The 23,169-nt window shown below is 32.6% G+C and overlaps 1 protein-coding gene across 1 annotated transcript; it reads right to left on the bottom strand.

Moving 5' to 3' along the window:
* Nucleotides 1-69: 69 nt before the first annotated feature.
* Nucleotides 70-21,933, bottom strand: LOC145306603 (unc-112-related protein-like). The gene is made up of 26 exons (XM_080148813.1): nucleotides 21,820-21,933; nucleotides 21,164-21,236; nucleotides 20,685-20,786; nucleotides 20,358-20,460; nucleotides 19,775-19,838; nucleotides 19,375-19,476; nucleotides 18,817-18,890; nucleotides 18,317-18,428; nucleotides 17,702-17,820; nucleotides 17,218-17,290; nucleotides 16,015-16,092; nucleotides 14,517-14,631; nucleotides 14,188-14,255; nucleotides 13,429-13,474; nucleotides 12,769-12,834; nucleotides 12,436-12,502; nucleotides 8,757-8,877; nucleotides 8,157-8,232; nucleotides 7,525-7,578; nucleotides 6,952-7,034; nucleotides 6,582-6,629; nucleotides 5,610-5,656; nucleotides 5,224-5,284; nucleotides 3,805-3,856; nucleotides 3,278-3,337; nucleotides 70-2,610 (listed from the first exon to the last, which is right to left on the bottom strand). Exons 1-26 carry the CDS (start codon nucleotides 21,862-21,864, stop codon nucleotides 2,519-2,521), a joined length of 2,001 nt encoding a protein of 666 aa, XP_080004939.1. The 5' UTR covers nucleotides 21,865-21,933; the 3' UTR covers nucleotides 70-2,518.
* Nucleotides 21,934-23,169: the final 1,236 nt, after the last annotated feature.

Raw genomic sequence — 23,169 nt, forward strand, 5'->3', positions numbered from 1 at the left:
TATTTTTCCTCATCAAATATCAGCGAATATATTGTATTTCAAGAGATCTAAAGAGATAAGTGGACGATAAATTAGTGTAAATCCAAAAATAAAAAACAAAATTACCTACTCTACAGAACAAAATTATTAGTGGAAAATTTTAAACAATATTAATTTGGAAGCAAAAAAATTAAATTTTGTTGAATTTTTCATCTGGAGTTTGTGTTTGTTTTTATAAATCTGAAAAAGACAAGCTTTTGCGGAGAATAATTAAATACAGACTAATGGCTCGACCTACAAAGCAACTTTGCTGTATAAAAGTGTAAAAAGACTTTTTTATATACTAATTTTATTTCAAGGCAAAAATGATTTTAGGCACACCGGGTTTTTTAGAAAAAATCTACTAAGATTTCAAAACATTTAATGGAACATTTCAAAAAGTATATTTTTCCTTAACAAAATTTTAAATTTTTAAACATTTTATATGCAATGGAAAGCCTATTTTAATGGAAGACAAAATATAAAAAAAAACTATGTACAATTACAATTTTTTACTGAAAGCCGTATGTTCAAATAGCACAAATATTTAAAAATAACAAGGATTATAATATCTATAAGAAGCGCAGCTCGAATTCAAGCTTATTGCAGAAGATAATTTTCCAGTATGGCTTTGAAAACGATTAATATCCACTGGATCAGAACCGGTTCTCCGTCATACTGAAAAATCTAGTATAGCACCGTATTACAGAGAATTTTCCGCGAATATCAAAATAAAAATAATAAGATTCATACCAGTTTTGTCTGCCTGGGACTTCGGGCCCTCGTGACTAACAAAACTGGTATCAATCTTATAATTTTGAATTTTTATATCCCCAGAATGCTGTCTATAATACGATTCGATAAATAACTATTCTTGTTTAAAAAAAAACAAATAAAAAAAAGTGCTTTCATATAAAGTACCATGGTAAGCACTGAAAGCCCCCCCCCCCCTCCATTTTAAAATTTATGAAAAATAAGGGGTATAGTGGGTGGGTTGTTTATTCCATTCATTGTTAGGTTAGGTTATATTGGTTACATGGTATGTAGCCCTGCAGGGTTTGGGCACCGCTGTTATAGAGTTTGGAACCCCACAGGGTTTAGGCATAGGAGAAAAAAACTAACCCATCTCTCCATTTTCAATTTACTTTAAAAATAAGGGTTGGGGGAGGTTATCTGTGCTTAACCAACACTTTCTGCGAAAGCACAAAAACATTTTAAGGACATAATAATGAAACGATGCGCTATAAAACAATAAAATATACAATTTCAAATACAAAATAAATGCTTTAACAAATTATTTAAATGCTAGGTATGTTTTAAAGAGAACTTTATTAGAATCTCGTCAATTTTATAGACGAATAAGGTACATTTTTTTTGTATTATAATAAAGATTCAATATATGAAAAAAGCAGATCATTTTAAGTAGATTAAAGATCGTTGTCTGTGTCATAAATAAGTTTTAAAATAATAGAACATTTAGATCATGTTTTAAATATAACAGTTGTGTTCAGATCTTTTTATATTTATAATTCTATTTTCTTAACATCTAATCTAAATGTTTTATCCTAATAAGATTTTCATACTTTATTGCAATAATAGTAAATATAAAAAAAAACAGTTTTTTAAAAACTAACTAGGCGACTTTGTATGTAAAGTCTTAGGACTACAATAAATGCTGGAAAAATTGTAATACGCTTTTTTTGTCATGTTGGTTTTAATAGAATTACTGATTATTAATGCTAAACTGCAAAATGCGGAAAAAATTGAATTATGAAACAAGTCATAGAACTTAAGTTTATAAGGCCATAAATTATCAAAAAATAAAAATAGTGTGTTTATATAGGGTGAGTCAAAATAAACTATGTTTTCCGTGTCCCGAATGTAGGAAAGTCCTGATTCTCTGTTAAAAAATACATCAAATTTATTTTAGATGTTTTTTATATCTCTCAAAACGAATGTAGAATTGAGAGCTTCTTGCACTTTTTAGTAGTCTACCTATTACCTACAAAATACAAACATTTTTTACTTCAACAGATATTTAAAAAAAAACAGAATAAGATTGATGTATATTTTAGCATAGATCAATGACTTTATAATTGTTTTCATCTTTCAAATTCTAATTGCCTCAGAAAAAAGGAAAACGCAGTTTTTTTTAACTCTCTCTGTAAATCTTACACCATTTAACATGTGCTAACGTACACTCTTTTCAGGGATCTTAAGGGATAAGACAATGGACGATAAATTAATGTACAAGACCAATAATGATGAACAAAATTACCCCTTTGAAATTATTAAATAAAAAGTTTTAACACTTCCAGTTTTAAACAATCAATCAAGTTTTAATAAAAATACCCAAAGTTTTGAGGCAGCGAATGAGAGTGAAAGATTATTAAACTTTGGGTACCGTAATGATTTACAGTCCAATGTCCCCTACCTCCCTAGTAATAATTGTACAACAATTAAACCCTATTGCACACTATTGTACAAGTACAAGCAAGTTTTAATTCCATCCAGCTGTCAGCTTATGGAAGAGATCCTTGTTCAAGGCTTGGTTGGATTCTTTGGATCTCATTGACATGAATATATATCCACCTAAATAATCAAATATTAGATAGATTAAAAGACAGAGACACAAATAGATAGATATATAAAAATTACATAGATATACAGATACAGAATCAGATAAAAAGGAAAGTTGGGTATATTCCTTTTCGTAACATCGCACCTTATGGGGCTTTTCTTCGTATTTTTCACAGTAGCTGTTCTCCTATTTCTAGCCCCTGCGGGGGGCTCTAACCCTGCGTGGCCAATTACCTAACCCTGTAGGGCAATCACCTAACCCAATATAACCCAACCTAACCTAAGATAACCTATAAAAAGCAATTTTAAAAATACGACGAATCGCCCCTTATGGGTTGATGTTACGAAAGGGACTATTCCCGGAAAGTTTAAACAAACTCATATAGATGAAAAGAGGGATAATTTTGAGGTATAATTTTTTTATAATTAACAGATGAAATAATAAATAGATAGATAGATAGACATGCAGCTTTTCATAGCTTCAAATAGGTTCATTTTTTATTAGGGGTGATTGCTCTTGGGAGCGTTTTGGTAACCTCCCCAAAATAAACCTTAATGGTTCAGTGGATAGAGAGATATTTCGATCCTCACACACACACACTAACAGCTTTCCTGGCAATATCATATAAGAAAGATAGATGGATAGAAAACAGATGGCTAGTTACAAAGATAGACTTACCTATGAATTCATGAACAACTTTGCAATCAGCTGACAGACATTGGAATATTATGTTGGGTCCTTAACATAAAAAAAAAATGAAAACTTATAGGACACCATTGTTTTAGAGGTCCTTGAAACCTTACAAATGCAGGAAAGCATTTTTCAAACGCCTTGAAAAATAACAAATTAAAACTACATAAAACAGATACCACCACTAAGGATGTGTCAATGGAGCCAAAATGAGTCATATCTGATTAATACCAGACTTTTAAAGTAAGTCACAGGGCACTAACAGCTCTACTATTGGTTACAAACAACTCTTTGCTTTGTACGACCTTTTTCTTGAAGGCCTTACTGTGCATTGTAATGAGTTACGCCTGTTTTTTGGCCAATTCATTTCTAGCTACTATTACCAATAATGTGACGCTTTTGAAATCGATACAGTAGAAGGTTCAACTTACATTTACTGTCTTTATTATGACGCAGTTTTGACCGAGAATCAAACCAAAGATTGAATTAATCCCGGTATTAAAATAGCTAGGTACCTGACCCAAGTTGAATCATCATGTAGCCGGTTTCCCAGTTTACATTCCATGCCTATACATAAAACTTTTATTTTAAAGGCAAAGCTTTTCTATAATTAAAGTAGGGTCGGTCCGTCCGTCCACGGATAGCTTTTTTCTTTAATTTAGGCAAGTTAGAATTGTCCTATCGCTTCCTTAAGTAATTAGGTACGATTTAGAAAGCGTAGCTACTCTATAATCGTTACTAGAATGTCCGTACGTACATTTTAAACATGTTGATTTTTAACTTTTTTAACAACAATTTTTTTATGTGATATACATACTAATCATCTGATTGATCAGATTTTTGAAGCACTGATTCCTATTACAATAAGGTACAATATTTCAACCGAAGTATCTCTATAATCAAGTCCAAAAATGTCAGTATGTCCTTAAACCGAATTTTGCATTTCAAGAAGTTTTGGAACAAATATACGTATAATTTTGTCAAAACTTTAATATTTATATTTTTGAAATTCAATTCTGACACTCTATAAGAGCTTCGCTTTTATGGATGTTGTCATCCTTGTTTTGACAAACTTAATATATCTAAATAAAAATCGTACAATTGTGGTCTTTGACTTTAAAACAGGACTAGAACGCTAAAATTTTGCATGTCAGGGTACAATATCATATGTTTAAAATATCAAGAACAAAAAATTTAAAACAGACCGAGATTAAAAAAAAAAAAAGATTGTTTCTAATCATTCTGTCTAATTTAGCTAGAAAGAGCACAAAAATTAGCGGGAGATAGCAGTAATCAGCGGCAGCGGCGGCTTCTCCACCGTTTCTTCACAGTACCATACATTATATTTATAATTACAGCCTAATTTCAGCAATTAATAACTACACCCCCCCCCCCTTACAAAAAATGAACGTCCTTGATAATATCCTAAAAACAAGATAGAGTTTAAATTAAAGTCAAGACAATAAAACATTTTGATAACCGGTTCTACCCCATCCCTTATTCTCTTCCCCACTTTCAGGTTGAAAAGGTGACGCAAATTTCAGATCCCAGATTTCGCGATTTGAATAAAAATTATCTTTATTTTATAACGAATTAAATAATCTTGCAAGCATCGCTTTTATCTTATGAAGAAAAATAGTAAATCAAACAGCGAAAACTGATATCTGAAATTTGCGTCACAATTCCAATATGACGCATGACCGCTACGACCGCGAGACGTGGCATTAATTTGTCCAATCAAAAACAAATGTAACCTTTATAGTATTGTATCTCCATGATGTCACGTGCTCCCCAGAAATATTCATCCGACTAACCTTTATAGTATTATATCTCCATGATGTCACGTGCTCCCCAGAAATATTCATCCGACTAACCTTTATAGTATTATATCTCCATGATGTCACGTGCTCCCCAGAAATATTCATCCGACTAACCTTTATAGTATTATATCTCCATGATGTCACGTGCTCCCCAGATATATTCATCCGACTAACTCTAAAAAAACACATTTATCATGTTAGATGGTCAATCAGACACTATCTGTCCAACTTATTCTTAAAAGGGAATTTTTGGCAGGTTAATACAGTTGAAGACGGGTGATTTTAACGTAGGGCCAGACCTTTATAGTAGGTCCCAAGGCACTTACAAATTCAAATTTCCAGCGACCAACCTTTTAATTGAACGACCTTTGTCTGAAAGTTCCAACTGTGCATGGTAATGATGAACAGACGAAGATTTTTAGACACACATGATTCAATTCAATAATACGAGCTAAGAAATTTTGATATGATGTAGGGATGTAAAAATAAATTAAATTTACCTATTTGCTGAGATTCCTAAAAGCTCTTCTTTTCGTTCTCCATGAAACTAAAAAAGGGAAAACAATCCTATCTATAATACAAAGTAGAATGATGTCTGTCAGTCTGTCCCTTAAGATCTCGGTAACCACTGAACCGATCGGATTCTACTCTTCAGGGTATATACCTATTGGTCCTGTGGTGGTTTTAATTTTTAAATTTTAAAAATTCTGGGGAGACTATGGTGCCAGTATTTTTTTTTTTTTCAAATTGTTTAAAAATTACCTCTTGGGGCAAAGCCCCTAGAGGCTAGGGGCGAAGCCGCTAGTTACCTATATAAACAGTAAGTTTTTTTCCTGTAGCAAAGGATCTCGCTTTACCGGAGAACCGGTATGGTTCTCCTTTACAGTGAAGCTTTTTATATATCCAAGGAAGGCTTTTAACTATTTTGGGGGAAGGTATTTCTATTCTAACAAAAAATTGTCCCCCCCCCCCAAAAAAAAATATTAGGTAATTTTTCTTTATAAAACTTAAATTGAAAATGGGGGAGTTGCTTCTATGGGCGTAACCGCTAGTATTATATAAAGTTAAGTAGTAGAGATTTTGGGAATAGTCCCTTTCGTGGTAACGCCCCTTAAAGGGCGATTCGTCGTATTTTTAAAATGGCTTTTTATAAGTTATTTTAGGTTAGGTTAGGTGATTGTCCCACAGGGTTAGGTAATTGGCCCCGCAGGGTTAGAGCCCTCCGCAGGGGCTAGAAATAGGAGAAAAGCTACTGTGAAAAATACGAAGAATCGCCCCTGAAGGAACTATACCCGAGATTTTTTTATATTGCTTAAGATTTCGAGAACTAGAAAACTGATTCAAGTTCGGCTTGTAAGCTTCAAATAGGTCTAAGGATAGTTTAAAGCTAGTTCCTTTTGGTTGTTACAAAGATTGGAGAAGGAATTATCAAAGATAATAACAGAATAGAATATAAAGACTATTTTACTTACTTTGACAACAAATAAAGAATTTCCATATTCTGGCAGAGACTGCCACGCCTAAATAATAGTAACAGTTATTTCTTGCATCGTATTATAAACAGCTTTCCGCGGATATAAAATGTACAATTATAAGATTAAAACCAGGGATAATTTTGTTTATCGTCATTTGGGATGTATATTTTACATGGTAAAACTCGTACAGTCACCCGCAAGAACGACCAAAATTTTCAGTTGAGTGGGGGGAGGGGGGGCTGGGACAAAATCTCAATAGGGGGTTAATTTAAGTTTGGGAAGGAGGAGGGGGGGGGGGTAATCACCCATCTCCCACCCTCCTGGACGTCCCTAATAACTTGCCACAGGACAACTAGCAAAAACATACCTTAATGAAATTCATCTTGGATTCGATGAGATTCAAATCCTTAACGTTGGCGTGGGCCTCCAGAATTTTGGTTCTACACTTTGTCCTAAGTAGTAGGTTAAGATTGTCAATAATACGTCATCAGCGATTAAGTTGTTCTATTCTAAAGGTTTACCAATAGAATCTATTGAGATTAAGCAGAGATAGGACAATAGACGATAAATTCATTCACACCCTCAATAAAAGTGAACTAAATTTGCCCTTCTAACAGATCAAATTTTTTTATCCCCCCTTCTGAGATTTGGTGAATTCATTTATCCCTTTATTTTTCGGGTCTTTACAATCCACAGATTAATTTTACTTCCCCCCCTGTTCTTATTAGTAAAATTTTGCTTTTGTAGGCTATTGTATATTGAGAATAAGAAAACGAAGCTTTTTAAAAAGATACCTAGGCTACTAAAGGAGCTTATATTGTAAGAGAATTAACAATTCGGTAGTAAATATAAGAGACAGAGACACGATTTTGACAGACTGGCTCGCTCACATTTAGAGTAGCTTCGCTACTGATAATCGCAGGATATAATTGACAATCTTTCCTTCCGCGCTTCTTTATAAATCTGTGGGCAACATAATCTGATACATCTATATCTGAACACAGAAACACAGTATGAAAATTACATGAAATATATCATAGGCCCTTTACAAAGAGGCATTTTATAGGTCCAAAAAAGGATTTTAACTTTATTGGAAGAGGGTACCTCAAACCATTTCCAGAGAAATAGCCCCTGGAAATAAATACCCTCCCCCAAAATCAATAAAAAAAATTCTATTTCAATTTAGAGTTGACTTACCCCTCCCCCATTCTCTGAAGTACCCCTAAAGGCGTAGATTATAGTAAATTAATAAATAAATAGAAAATTGGAATATGAAGTCTAAGCTTTACCAATACCAAAGAAATAAGTTTGGCAAATGATACACTAATATACCAACTCCCCTTTTTGCGGGCCCTGAAAACTGGGCTATAACTTACCTAATGTATTTGGATTAATTGCTAGCAGTGCAGGGTGCTAGACTTACCTAATGAATTTGGATTACTTACTGGCAGACTGGTAGGGTGCTAGACTTACCAATTTATTTGGATTAATTGCTGGCCGACTGATAGGGTGCTAGACTTATCTAATGTATTTGGATTGCTTACTGGCAGACTGGTAGGGTGATAGACTTACCTAATGTATTTGGATTAATTGCTGGCAGACTGGCAGGGTGCTGCATAGAAAGGAAAGCTTTGATGGAAGATAATTCCTAAACAAACATCATGAATTTATCTATTTGTAAAAAAGGATAACAATAGGTATTCTCTAGGTATACTTGGCGAAGGTCAAAAAGCAGATAATCGAAATTTAACAAAAATAATATTGAAAAGCCGTACCTAACAAAAATGCCAGCAAATTTTTTATTCAGCAATTGTTTCAAATGAAGAATGTGATAGTTCGGATTTTAAACCCAGTAAAAAAGAAACTACACTTATACCTACCATCATTTCTCTTCGTCAATGGACAAAGTATTGATTTTTTCAGGTACCTTTAGGGTTGATACGCTTTGCAGGATTTACAGGTAGAGTAGAGACATGGCACTTTAAATGACATTGGTACTTAAAGTTGTATAACAAAGCTATAAAATCGGGTACAATTATTGAATTTTGATTGGTTTGTCCTAAACTAATAGTGTCCAAACATTAATTTAAAGAAGGGGAAATTTACTTTTTCATCATTGCCATTGTCTTATCCCTTAAGATCCCTGAGATTATACCTACTAAAACAAACTACCTGGTCATAGGAACAATCCGACAATTTCTTTCCCCTCGAGGCTAATCTACAGGCCGCCATCCATTGAGAATATTGGTCTTCCCCCTCACATTTCAACCAGAGATCACTCATTCCATCAGATCTATAGAAAATAATAGAATTACAATTACAGATTTTAGTACCTACCCCTGTGATGGTCACGCAGACCAGGCCAAATTTTCCGGTAAGGTTAAAGAATTAATTTCTAGGAGACGAATATTTAATGATTCAATACTAGGTATAATACGAGCGGCAATTTTTTTTGGACCATATCATTTTCAAAGAAAAGCTTAATCCTAAGAAATTCAACTATTTATAGCCTCACCTTATTGCATTTTGATTGGTTGCTTCCAAATTTCTCAACCCATAATTTTAATCTGCAGAAAGAGTGGAATGAATTTAAATTTATTATCCATTGTCTTATCCCTTAAAGGACGCCTGCAAGAAATACCACGCTTTAACTGCTTAAAGACTGCCACAAGTAGACCCAATACCCCAAATTTAAAGCCTTCAGCTTCAATAACAAAAAAGGGATCTACTGCAGTTCATGGTAAAATATTGCTGGTAACGAATGCTTCCTGGTTACTGGCAATATTACAAGAATCCTGGGTCCAGCAGCACGCATATTTCCCTAAATCCCAGGTTCCTGTTAGCTGGCAATCTGCACATTTTCCAGGTTACCAGCAATGACAGAAGATTACTGGCTTACAGGAGTTTTTACCCCATACCCTTTTTCACAATTTCTTAGGGGGTAAAGCAATGCTTAAAAAGGGACAGTGACTTCCAATGTTGTGAAACTAGCTGTAATTACTTTATATTCATACTTAAAAGAGGTAGGAGAAAGGGGTTGGGGATCTTCACCTACAAATTTAACTGCTTTTATTTTAAATTTCGCTTTCGCGCCAAAATTTGAATGGCATCCATCAAAAGTGCCCAACGACCTAACAATCAATACCGCCTCTTTATTTTTATAATAAATTAAAAAGATAGTCTTTATTTTAATCGTATTTGCAAATGAAATTTTATTATCGTCTAATAATAAAGAGATTTTAATTGGTAGATATTTGATTTAGGAAAAAGTATGTAAGTTCCATCTTGGAAATGAAGGTCGCTAGGAAGTCCATGATAATATATACGTCTCTATTTCTCACCCTTTTAAAAAAAAACGTAGTTGCAATTTAACAAGTATGACCACATCCATAAAAGCGAAGCTCTAGAGTGTCAGAACTGAATAATTAGAATATAAATGTATAAAAGACGATACAAAATTGTCAGTAATTTCTTGAAAGCTGATTAAATACAAGATAATGTTTAAGGGCATACTTACTTTTTTAGGACTTGATTATAAAGATGTTTCGCTTATAACATTGTACTTAGTTGTCATAGGAATCAGTATTAAAAAAATTAGATTAATCGGATAATAAAAACTTGCTGTTTAAAAAAGTTAAAAAAAACTTGTTTAAAATGGACGTACGGAGATTCTAGTAATGACGGTGGTACCTAACTACATGCCTAAATCAACGAAAGCCATCCGTTCTGGACAGACGTACGTACGGACGGACTCACCTAATTATAGAAAAGCTTCGCTTTTAAAAATGGGTAATCACAGTTATTACAAAAGGGTAAGCACTTTATTAAAAAGCTAGGGGAAAGTTGAAAGGGCAAAGTTAGGGGAAAGGCAAACTATCGCAACATATAAATATTGGCAATTCTAAACAACCACTCACAGTCAAATACAGGATAGGAAATAGGAAACATTACCAGCCATGCCGCCACAAAGTTTGTCCGTACATTTAAATACGTCAATAGGAGATGAAGGAGGGGGGGGGGGGGGGAATTAGAGAAATTCTTAGCACATTTATATTTTTTTATATAATAGTTTAGATAAAAATTAAAGTTTACAGAACTAATCATTTTATTATCCCCGGAGAATGAGATCCATGGATATCCTTTAATAAAGAAACATGATGTCTGTTTGTTTAGCTGTACCGAAGGATCTCGCTAACCACTGAACCGATCGGGTTCTCCTTAACAGGGAAGCTTTTCATAGGTCCCGGGACGGTTTATAACTATTAGTTTGGGGGAGGGTACCAGAGAAATCACAGAATGCTTTTTTTCGTACAGACTTAAACGCAACATAGACAAATTATATAAAAACGGGTTTTTGGGATTCAACTCCCACCTCTTCAAGTGCCCCTAGAGGCCTGTAGGGGGCTTAGCCGTAAGTTTATGAATATTTAAAAATCAATTTGTTTATAGTATATGTAAAGACATTATGTCCATTTGATTTACTTTTTATTACAGCCTTACAGTAAAATATTCAGAAATAAAATTTATTTTAAAATTAGCTTGTCGATATTATGTTAGCAATGCCCACTATAATTAAAGCAATAGTCGATGGAATGTCTACAATTTTACACAAGAATATTTACTAGAATATAAAAATTAACAGGTTAAATCTTTTCAAGCCTAATTTAAGCAATCTTCTCAAATATTTATAAACATGGACTTAAGGGCCAATTGTACAGTAAATTCGAAGCTGTCAAATCACTAAAGAAAATGACTGAATGAAACAAATTTATCAATATTTATATGACCCTTTTTTCATATCCATACCCAATTAGTACAGAGTAGGATCTACCCCCCCCCCCCCCCCCCCCCTCCCACTACCAAAACCCTTACCATTGGTCTTTCAGACAAACATGCCAAAATAGCCGCTTTGAGTAACGTGCTATCAACCTCTATTTGTGGGGTAAGTGTGATAAAAGGGTAATGGGAATTAAAAAGGGAAATATTGCTTTTTCACAGGAATATTTCAAACCTGCCAGAGTCCAGGAATGTGCATAAATTGCCAGCAACCAGGAATGTTAAACATTGGTGGCTCCAGAAATATTTCTTGTTATGCTAGATCCAGGATTCTTGGAATATTGCTAGGAAACAGGAAGCATTCGTTACCAGCAATGTTTTACCATGAACTGCAGTAGATCCCAAAAAAGTTCTAGGCATTTCAAAATAGCATTTTATGTACAATGAAAATTTTCAAAGATTTCCAATGCTTTTAAAAGAAAAAACAGTATTAAATTACGTCGCCTAGACACAAAATTATGACTTTATCTTTGTCAGAAACTTGCATTGCCGGTAACTGATTACATTTTTACAATAAAAACACCACATCTCATAGTCAAAATCCATGAAAAAAATTCGATTTAAATTGCATTTTTTAAAGAAAAACATAGCGGAAACAAAGGGGGAAACTCAGCTGTGATTGGTTGATTAGCTGATTCAGCCTTCTGATTGGCTACAGTACATTCGGTACAAGGCAAGTTAAACTTAATTTTTTAAAATGATTTTGACTATAAAAATGGGCATTTTTATTGTAAAAATATAATTAGTTACTGGTTGCCTAAATTTATGACAAAGATAAGCTTATAATTTTGTTTCTAGGCCACGTAGTTTAATTTCAAAATTTCTAACATTAGCACTGTAATTCTTTCAAAATTTTCATTGTACATAAAATGTCATTTTAAAATGCCTAGAACTTTTTTGTTATAGAAGCTGAAGGCTTCAAATTTGGGGAATTGGGTCTACTTGTGGCAGTCTTTCAGCAGTTAAAGCGTAGTATTTCTTGCAGGCTTCCTTTAAGATCCCTATCCTTACTAACCTGGGTATTGATAATTTGATTCCAAACTTTTGCTGATGAATATTTACATCGGGAACTACTTCACATCCTAGCAATAACAAGAAAGATTATATTTATAAATAGCGCAGTAATAAATATCTTAATTACCTAACTAAAAAAAGTATAAAAACATCCAAAGTAAAAAGCCACAAAAAACATCATAGATTGTTGGACAAAATGTAAATAGACATAAAATATTCTGTTATGGGGGAAACCATTTTGATTTACAGGATGGGTAATTTTATTAATTATCACATGGGATATTTATCAATCTTATCCATTAAGATCTCTGAGTAAAAATATAATATAACACACCTTTGACTTGAATAGAGATGTGGGGCTGATAGGGAAAGTGTTTACACTCTTCACTTGATTTCCATCCTGTATGCAATAATAAATTAATTTGTATTTCCATGCAGTGAATACGGTTCTCAGCCATACTGAAAAATTATGTAGGTATAGTATCGCATTACAGAATATTTTCCACTAATATTAAAATAAAATCATAAAATTTAAACCAGTTTTGTTTACCCTGGCCTTTGGCCCCTCGGCTCTAACAAAACTGTTTTTAATCTTATATTTTTTTCATTTTAATATCCTAAGAAAGCTGTCTAATTCTATAATAAGAAGCAATAAATACCTATTCAATTATTGGCATTAGCGTGCTTGCTTGTCGGGTTCGATTCCTAGCCGCACTGTGGCATACAGGAGACATTAAAATGGTTCCTGCTGCTGCAATGGTTAGCATGTGACACTTATAGTAAGAGTACGGAGAATGCCTTGGCCCATATAGCATGCACAGTCACGACTTCAAGACAAAGTCCGTCCAATCAAAGGTTTTGGATGTTATTTAAACTCCTATCCTATATAGAGCATTCCATTACAGGGGGGTGATACCCTTGAGTTCTCTTATTGATCTGTTGAAATAAAAAAAATCCTACCCCAAACGAGGTAACTAGGAATAAAAAATCATACCAAGAATATGTAAATCTCTGAACACAAAATAGCTCGTTTTCCATCCCTGAAAAAGAAAAACTTTAAATCACAAAATACATGAATAGCGATTTATTTATTTCATTTTGCTTTTATCTGATAAACTAGCGGCTATGCCCAAGAGAGGCCTTTAGAAGTAGTTAAGGGTAGGCGACAAAAAAAGAGCCTACACTTTCCATTGTAGTTTTAAAAAGAAATACTTTTGGGGGTACAGTATTTTATCCCAGGGCCGATTTATCCTGAAAGGAGGGGGAAGGAAACCTCCTTAAAAAAGTTATAAAACTTTACTGGACCAATCAGAAGCTTCACTGTAAAGAAAAACCATATATCGGTTCAGAGGTTAGAAAAAACTTCGCTAGACACACAGACATCCTGTTAGTTTCATATAAGGATACGCAATAAAGGGGGAGGTAGTTTATGTTAAAAATCCGTAAAAGTATGAGTAAGCTTCCAGTCAAAAGCGAATATTAAGTCTAACTGTTCTTAATATTGAAAAAACTCATAGTATAATAAAACGCATATTCAATAACAGTTAGACTTAATAATCGCTTTTGATAGGAAGCTTACTCACACTTTAACGGATTTTTAACACAGCCTTGCTCCCCCTTTGTTTCCTTTTTTTGACTTAAAATAAATATTCTGTCAAGCTAAAAAGTATTTTTTTTATTTGTTGAATAACTAGCAAATAACATTACTAGAGAGAAATATAGATCAGGTAAAGATAAATCATTAATGAATTACCTTGAGTGTAAAACGTTTAGGCTTCAAAAACTTGAGATAGGCATTCAACTGGCGATCAGATGTCATATCTAAAGTAAGAAATAATTTGTAGTAAGACGTGTGATTGTCTCTCTTTTAGTGTGTCTGTTAGGCTTTTTCTTTCGATGTGCCACTTAGAAAATTAATTGAAAATTAGGGTCTTGGTAATATTTTCGTATATTTTACTCTTGATCAATTTAGGTTAGGTTATGGAGGGTAAAAATTTGTTTAACGAAAAAAGAGGATCGGGTTGGTCAGTGTTCGATCGGCACTTTGAGTTAAAGCACCTAGGTATTAACCTATGAAACTACCTGAGGAATGGCTGGGCTGACCGCCATCCAAAGAGAGTTGGAGATTATTGAGAGCAGTGTCAATGTCGTCTTCCGGGTCATCTAGCGGCTGCGGAACGTTGGCTTGAAGCCCAACCTTGAATATTTAAAGTTATTCATATGATGTATACAAGGGAGGGAGTGAACATTGGACTGAAAATTACACTGGTACCGAAAGTTATACATCTACCTTATCTTTTTCATTGGCTCAAATTGGGTGCTTCCCTATTGAATTTTCATTGGTTGGTTCGAAACTTTTCAACCAATAATTTTAATCTACAGAGCAGAAGAGGTCATTTTATCAACATTATGGTTGTGTATCAATTTATCATTCATTGGCTAATGTCCAATCCCTTTATACTTATGTATGTGCAATGTTAATTAAAGTAGGTAATGATAATTTAAGCAGAGTTGATAATAGAATTGTGTAGGTATATTCCACAATTTTTCATACATAAAACAAAAGGGATAGTTCTATGAAGTGTATTTAATGAGTTAAGGTACTTAGAGTAGTGAACTTTTATATGTCTTAGTAGAATATATTAGGCATTGGATAGATATGATTATATGTTAAAGAATTTTTAACATTGACCAGACCAAACTTTTTTTATTTGACAATATCGAAAAAAGTTAAAGCGATTTGCCACATGAATTACATGAGAATGGTCTTTTTTTTTCTAAATATGTATAGCCAAAACACCAATATCAGAGAATCTTTTTCCACATATTTCACAAGAGTTATAAAAAAAATTGAACAGGGGTTCCCCTTGGGACAAGTTACTTAAAAAACATAAAAAATAACGCCCGGTTCACTATAGGACACGTTTTCTATAGATTCTTTATTAAAAAATAAAGAAAACCGTCCGGTTTACTTACAATATACACATTATCTCACGCGGAAATACCAACTAACCATACAACATATATGTATATATATAAAAAGACCATTCTCATGTAATTTATGTTGCAAATCAAAACTCTTTTAGATATTGTCAAATAAAAAAAGTTTGGTCAGGTCAATGTTAAAATTTATCACAATCATATCTATCCAATGCCTAATATATTCTACTAAGACATATAAAAGTTCACTACTCTAAGTACCATACTGAATATTTTATTGGTCATTCTTTGTTGTTATGTGTATTTTGTTGTATAAAAAGTTTAAAGTTTTATTAACTAGTAAATGCTATCTAAAGTTGTATTTATGACAAAAAAGTTTTTGCCATATATAACACGCAACGAAGTTGAAAATAAAAATGAAAAACTCATTTTTTAAGGAAAATCCCTGGTAAAATCTCTTAATTTTAATCAATAACTTTATATTATGCACTACTACGTTATTCAAATAGAAAAAACTTACAGTTCACTATTTTTTTTAAAATGCACTTCGTGAAACTATCCCTTTGATTTAGAATTAAAAACAAAATATTTACGGTAGGTGCGAAACCAATAGTTTTGATTCTTTGAAAACAAGGTCAACCTGTAGTTGTAATGCAGAAAATAGATATTGTTCTTCTTCTGTACAATCTACTTCTTCGTTTAATATCTGCCATTTAGCCTGGATAGATAAATATATTATTGATATAAGGGGGGGGGGGGGTTTATTGCAACCATCTCGTAATCAGTGAGCAAATGGCACTTAGAATTCGAATTTCCATCTATAATTTTGCATGAGTAATCCTTGGTAGATCTATTTTTCCTAAATCGAACAAAAAGTTGGAAAAGTAACGGCTAACGGCTGGCGGCTCATCTGTTTTGCCATTTGTTTGATATCTATAGTGCAAATTAGTCACGAAACCTCTCTCAACATAATACTCTTTTCTACTCCAAAGCGCTATCAAACGGTTCTAGACGGTAGCTGTTGGTACTAGAAGTTTTAAAATTGGTTATTGCTATCATTTAACATGAATTAAACCAAAAATATGTTTTAAAAAGTTGATTCCTACGTAATTGATGATGAATTTACCCTGAAAATAGGCAAAAAAACGGCTGAACGGCTGAGCCGCTAGCCGTTACTTTTCCAACTTTTTGTTCGATTTAGGGAAAATAGACCTACCAAGGATTACTCATGCAAAAGTTCAGATCGAAATTCAAATTCTAAGTGTCATTTGCTCACTGATTACGAGATGGTTGCATTAACCCCCCCCCCCCTTATTAAATAGAAAAGTTGTTTACTACATAGATAGTTATATAAATAAGGTGAAAAGAAAGTTACGCTTTTATATTGATTGATGGGGTTTTATTCAGCTTATACCAACAACGAAATTTATTCGAAAAAAATCACGATACCTATACGTTGATTTTCAGCTTGCGTTGGGGGCAGCACTTTTTTATCTGCTTCCCAATTATTTTAGATTCATTTCGCTTGTTGGCTATACTTTATTCCTAGGTTTTATTGAAATTTTAATCGCAATCAAAGCCAAAAGCTACTGGAGGCCTGATCGACTCCCACACCCTCCCTCCCATTTTCCACCTATTCTTAACCCCAGCAAGGGCCCTAATATTACGGTGCTGCCGAAAAACCAATATAACCTAATCTAACCTGAACTAAAGTAGTAAACAAACAAACTTCTCCTTATAATCAATCTTTTTTAAAATATTGAGAGAAGGAGGTCGGGTTTCTGTGTTCAACAAGTCACTTTGAGGGAAAACACAGGCTCAGCAACTAAAAATGCAATATTACCTGTTCATAAATAAGATTTATCCTGACAGGATCCTCCTTCGGGTTCAGATCATAGAAGGAATAATATTTATACCTAAACAAAACAAGGTTGCGTGATTAAAAGTTGACAAATTGCGAACAGAGGTGGATTCTTTAAAAAAAATTAGGGTAGCTTAGAAGGCAAAATTATTTTTGTGAAAAAATTCTCCAAAATCGCATAAAAAATCAACAATAATTAAATAAAATCATAAAAGATTATTAACAAAATATTTTGATTAATATAATGGACTGAAAATTACATTGGTATCTTAAGTTTTATAACCACGTTATATTATTCGACTCAAAAAACTTGTATTGCATTTGGTTTGTTTTAAATGAGTAGTTTCCAAACCTTTCCAATAATAATTTCAATCTGCATAGAGGGTAATTTAGTATCATCATTAGGGATTATACCAATTTATCGTGTATTGTCTTATCTTTTAAGATTCCTGCATTGCTTACTAACCTAAGTTGGAGGGTATCAAACTCATGCACCCCTTGTTCCATAAGACTAAGACTTGAGTCCAGCCAGGAAACATTCATTCTTGCCTTCTCTACCAAGCTTTTAGGTCGTACTATTGTCTCCTACAAAAATAAAAACATATAAGGATTGTAAAATATACTCCGAGAAAAAGGAACATTGGGCTGTTTATTGGTTGATTTATTAATTGATTTAAGTTTAGTGTTTAAACGTTTAAACCACTAATTTCAATATACAGAAGGGGTAATTTTGTGTATTTTCATTGGGGATTTACATCAATTTATCGGCTATTGTCTTATCCCTTTAGATCCCTGAATATACCAGTACGCAAACTTTATGACTACGTTTTCTCATTTGTTGACTTAACTTTGAGTACTTTTATTATACTTTGAATGGGTGTTCCAATCTAGAAGTGCCCATACATTTCAGCCGATAATTCTATTAAGGAAAAGGCGTAATTTTGTTTTTATCATTAAGGGAGTACATAAATTTATCGTCCATTATCTTATCCCTTAGGATCCCTGGAAATTTGGACATGACCAAAATTCCAATCAATCTTAAATATCTATATATGTCCAAGTCTTTCTTCTATCTTTCTACCTTGGCTTCCATAGTTGGGGGTGGAGACATAGCCAGACTCCAATCTGAGCCAAAACTCTTGTTTACAAGCCTCGGCGTACCAATGCTTAACTGAGACCGATTTGAGATTTTCCTGTATTAAAATGGTTGAGTTTTATTTCATTTAATTTTTAGGGATAGTTGAATGTAATGTTTTTTTTTAATATTAAATAGTTGAATAAATTCCATTTAAAGAGTTTTCAGGCACTGGAAGAAGGTTAACAATATAGGAATATGAGAGAAAAATTTACTATAACCTATACACCTATAAAATTCTAGTATGATTGTTAAGATTAAAATTTTAGGAAAATGATTGCAAGCATAAATCACAAGAAAACATTTTTGTATTCATTCTTTATAGAAATAAAATAATAAACAATACGGCATCACAAAAAGTTTTGCCTTGCTGTTTAAATGAAAATATTAAATCTTTTAAAGATACATATATCACAAGAGTATAAGAATTGAGAATAATTAGGTACCTATGTAACGGTGAGGAGTTTGTACTTTTTCTTCTTAAAGTTTCAGAGTTTGAGATATATGTATTGGTATCTGGCCTGAGGGTAATCAAGAAATTATACAAATATTTTTAAAGTTTACACAAAACTTTAACAATTTTTTGCAAAGTAAAAACAACAATGATACCATCTGAATAAAGTACCATAATAAAGCCCTTTGAAGTCAATAAATGTAAATAAATTTTTCTTTGCAATTTTATTTTATATTATATTCATTTTAATGATCAATGACTTATCCTTAACTCACTTTGTCCGTTTGTCCATCCATGATATTTTTGTGCTTCCCTAGTTACTTATAGATTTTATAATAAACCTGGATAACTTTTAGAAAACGGAATACACTACGAAATCTTATCATGGTATATTTCTAAACCAAATCATGCTGATGGAGTTCATGATTAGTGATTTCATGGTCAAACGTCCTTCAGACAACCAGACCTTTGTTATACGACTTTTGTCTGGAAGTTCTAGCTTGGTTGTAATCATTGTTCAATTAAAATTCATATTTTTTAATTTCTTGTTCCTAGGACTGAGCGGCATTGTGGCTACGGTTATTCTTCTGTGCTTTTCTTCGTGTTGTCGCACGGTTCCATAATTGAATTTCAAATGTTCAGATTCTACCCCCTGAAAATAATAAATTTGGTTCTTTACCTTAAACATAATTAAATTCTTTACCACTGAAACCCAAGCATAAAAATATTTGACCTTCGTTTGCGATACAATATGAGGGTAACCGCTACCTAGTATTTTCATTTATAAAATGAGATTTTGTAACTGTCTACAAATTGTAACTACATCCAATAAAACAGTATTGCATCCATGAATAAATAAAACACTTTGAATTGGAAAAGAAAACATACGTTGCATACTGACATCCAGATATATAGATGTATACAGACAAAGTGAGGATTGTTAGACTTACCTTACAAAACGACAATTCTTCAGGGTGTCTAATTTCTAATTCTTGACATAGATTCACCATTGCACTAAAAATAAGAACAAGGATAAAATCCATTAAACATTGACTTACTAACTATGTATCTATCATAAAACAGTTAAGCGCTTTCCCTCAAAGTGCCAAGTGAGCATGAACACATCTTATTTCGGAAAAAAAGTGGAAATAGGGAGGATGTTATACTTTATGTATGCCTAACTCCTGCGGAGCATATACCTGCAGTGTCCGAGGCCTACGGAAATACCCAATACAACCTATTATATCATGGAGTAAACATAACCCCTCCTTCCCTTATTTTAAATAGGGAAGGGGGTTCTGTGCTGATTTTTTAAGGAAAAATACAACATTAATATTCTACCTACCTGTCAATTTACAAGACTTAGCTATCTATTTATCTATCTTAACATTATTCAAACCTTATAATTCTTCCCAGGACCTGTAAGAAACTATCACTTAGGGTTAAGTAGAACCATATCGTTCCATCGGTGTGCGAGATATTTAGCTACACACAGACAACATCCTGTTACTTTTATATAAAGATATTACCCACCTAAAACTGTTAATTGAAAAATCTACTCTACAATCAGTATATCTAAGGTCAGGCAGTTGTACGCGTAGAATTTTGTGCATCGGTGTGAACTCGAGACTGTGATCTAAACATTAAAATAGGAATATTTTTAGATATTGTACATAATTTGGGACACCCAACTTGACAGAGATAATTTGGACAAAAATATGTTTTTTTTCTTCATGTAACATGTCCGATTTTCTACTGCTGTTCTTGAGCATCTAATCATTGAAGAGGGAATTTGTCCAACCATTTAATTGACGATATTGTCATTATGTCTTAGTCTTGAAGATGATTGTTTATTGTAACCTGCGGTAATGTTATATTGTTCAAGAGTCCATCTTGTTTTGCTTAACCATTTATTGCTCCCGGGCCACCAGAGAGCGTGGTCGGACCAATCCATTGCGATATCTAGAAAAATAATTAGATAGGAAGATGGAAAGACGGATAGTACAATAGAAAGCAAAAATAGATGCCTAATCATTCATTGCTTAAGGGCCAGCCCACAATTATATAGTAAGATAAAAAGTAAAGAGAGATAGCAAGAAATCTAGACTGATAAAATAAAAGGCAAGAGAGGGAAAGATACCTGCCTCATCATTTATTATTTGCAATGTCTTGATAGATAGACATATAAAAAGATAGAAACATGTACAGAAAGTAAAATGGATGCCCAATTATTTGTTGCTTGAAAGATACCTAGTTAGTTTCTGACCAAAAAAAGCATTGTCAGACCAGTCCAATGCAAATTAAATAGATAGATAGTTGCTGAACCTAAAATAACTTACCAAGAACATCTACAAGCTTGATCATAACTCCACCGACATGATCACCTCCGTTTACCCGTACAGCCCGTTCCAACTGAAATAAAGATTATCATTAGTTCTGAGTAATACCTTTGCAATAAGTATAATAGATATAGATCCGTAAGCAGTAGATGGGACCAATATAAAAGAACACAATTTCGGAACAATAGTTTAATTGCTTAAGTATCTTTCAGTAAATTATATCATCCAAATTTTTCGTCTATAAGTTTTGTGTATGAGTATAAACATAAATCTTCGTTTGCTTGAAATTCATGTTTAATTTGGACGGCCGGTTTGATGTGTTTGACAGCCGGCCCATCTAGGGGGTTAAAAATCAAATCAAAGGAGCGTAAAGACAAACGTACATTTTGTAATAGAGGTCATAAGTAAAACATGCCAACTAAAGCAGAATACCAACTCTTAATTGCAAGACATTTGTTTGTTAACTAGTCCTAAATATGCATAGGAATAAGTAGGACCTTTTTGGGGCAAAAAATTTCAACTTCTGACTAGCTTTGAATTAAGAATTGTAGTACGTGGTTTGTGCAGAGATTTGAACCTATAACCCCTTCTGTGGTGACTTGAAAAGGCTCGAACCCTATTAAAACCTATCTGGAATATTTTACTATATTATTTACCTGGAGGTCTGTTACCAGAATTCTGAGTTCCCAAGTATTCTCCATTTTTTTATTTTCCAATTGTTTCACAATTTTTTTTGTTATCTTATTAAAACTGTCATTTTAAGTCTGAAATATAAAAATATACCATTACTTCTATAATAAAATTAAATTCTAAGCCCATAATATAACTTAATTAATCACTAAATATAATATTTGAAGGAAAGTTTTGACATAAATTATAGGTAAAATCCATGACTAATGTATATTATTTAAACATCATTAGTTAAATAAGCTAAATTTGTATAATATCCTTAAATAACTGTACTTTCTTTTCTAAATAAAGTAATTTTAATAGCCAGGGCCTTAAATTGGGCCTAAAAGGCCTAAAATGTTTATTATTATGAATTTTGGGGTTGGGTTTGTTTTGGTTTTTATTTATTTTCTAAATGTAACGCGGCATTCACAGCAGAAACTAATTATTATTTTAGATCAGAAATTTTCAAAGTGATAAAATTAGATCGGACATTTATTTTGAATTGAATAAGTATTTGGATGTTTTTGGGATATAAATCACATTATCTCTACTAAAGAATTGCCCTAAAGTGTTAGTATGACCCCCAAAATAATCCTTACCAAGCAAAATAATATAATAGTATTAAAAATTAAATAAATTTTTAATTTTATCGGAGTATCGAATCGCCCAAACTTTGACCTAAATGGGGCGATTTTTAAAAAAATACATTTGGATAAGGTTTGATTTTCATAAAATCTAGAATTTTTTTCTGTGTTGGTTTTGCTATTTTTTCAAGGTTTATATATCATCATCCGGAATAATCTCTCGACTCTCTCAGTAAAATATACTGATGTAATGTAATACGATATTTCAATTATGTAAGTATATTTCAATTAATAAGGAAAAATTTGTAAAAAATGAATAATAAAGTTTTATATGATTTGTTTTTATGTAAAATAGAGTTTAGAGTTTTAAATAAAATAAAACAAATTCTTCTTTTAATTGCAGCCTTCCTTGAAAATGGAAAAAATGTCATTTTAAATACAAATAAAATTTAAAAATTTTGTTTTAATGAAATTCAACTTGAATACGAAAGACTCTAAAAATCCCGAAATAGACGATATGGGATTTCTAAAAACCATTCTTTGACATAATTACAATATAATATGTGATTTCAAAACTGGATTTGTATTGTGATTTTATGCTTTCCAGGGTTCTAGTTCTATTTAATCTACCAATAAAACAGAAATTTTAAATGCACAATAATTTTATTGGACCAATTGGACCATAATTAAAAACTATCCGAAAATATTTCTTTTTTGTACATTATTCATTTCAAAATTTCTTTGGATGCT

The sequence above is a fragment of the Acartia tonsa genome, chromosome 14 (genome assembly GCF_053477335.1).
Source record: "Acartia tonsa isolate MP-2025a chromosome 14, ASM5347733v1, whole genome shotgun sequence".
Classification (NCBI taxonomy): domain Eukaryota; kingdom Metazoa; phylum Arthropoda; class Copepoda; order Calanoida; family Acartiidae; genus Acartia; species Acartia tonsa.

Coding starts and splice junctions, on each gene's coding strand:
- LOC145306603 (XM_080148813.1), bottom strand. CDS start 21,864: ATGGAGAATACTTGGGAACTCAGAATTCTGGTAACAGACCTCCAG. Junction 17,821..18,316: donor CCCCAACTATGGAAGCCAAG/GTAGAAAGATAG, acceptor TTATTTTTGTAG/GAGACAATAGTACGACCTAA. Junction 17,291..17,701: donor TTTGATACCCTCCAACTTAG/GTTAGTAAGCAA, acceptor TGTTTTGTTTAG/GTATAAATATTATTCCTTCT.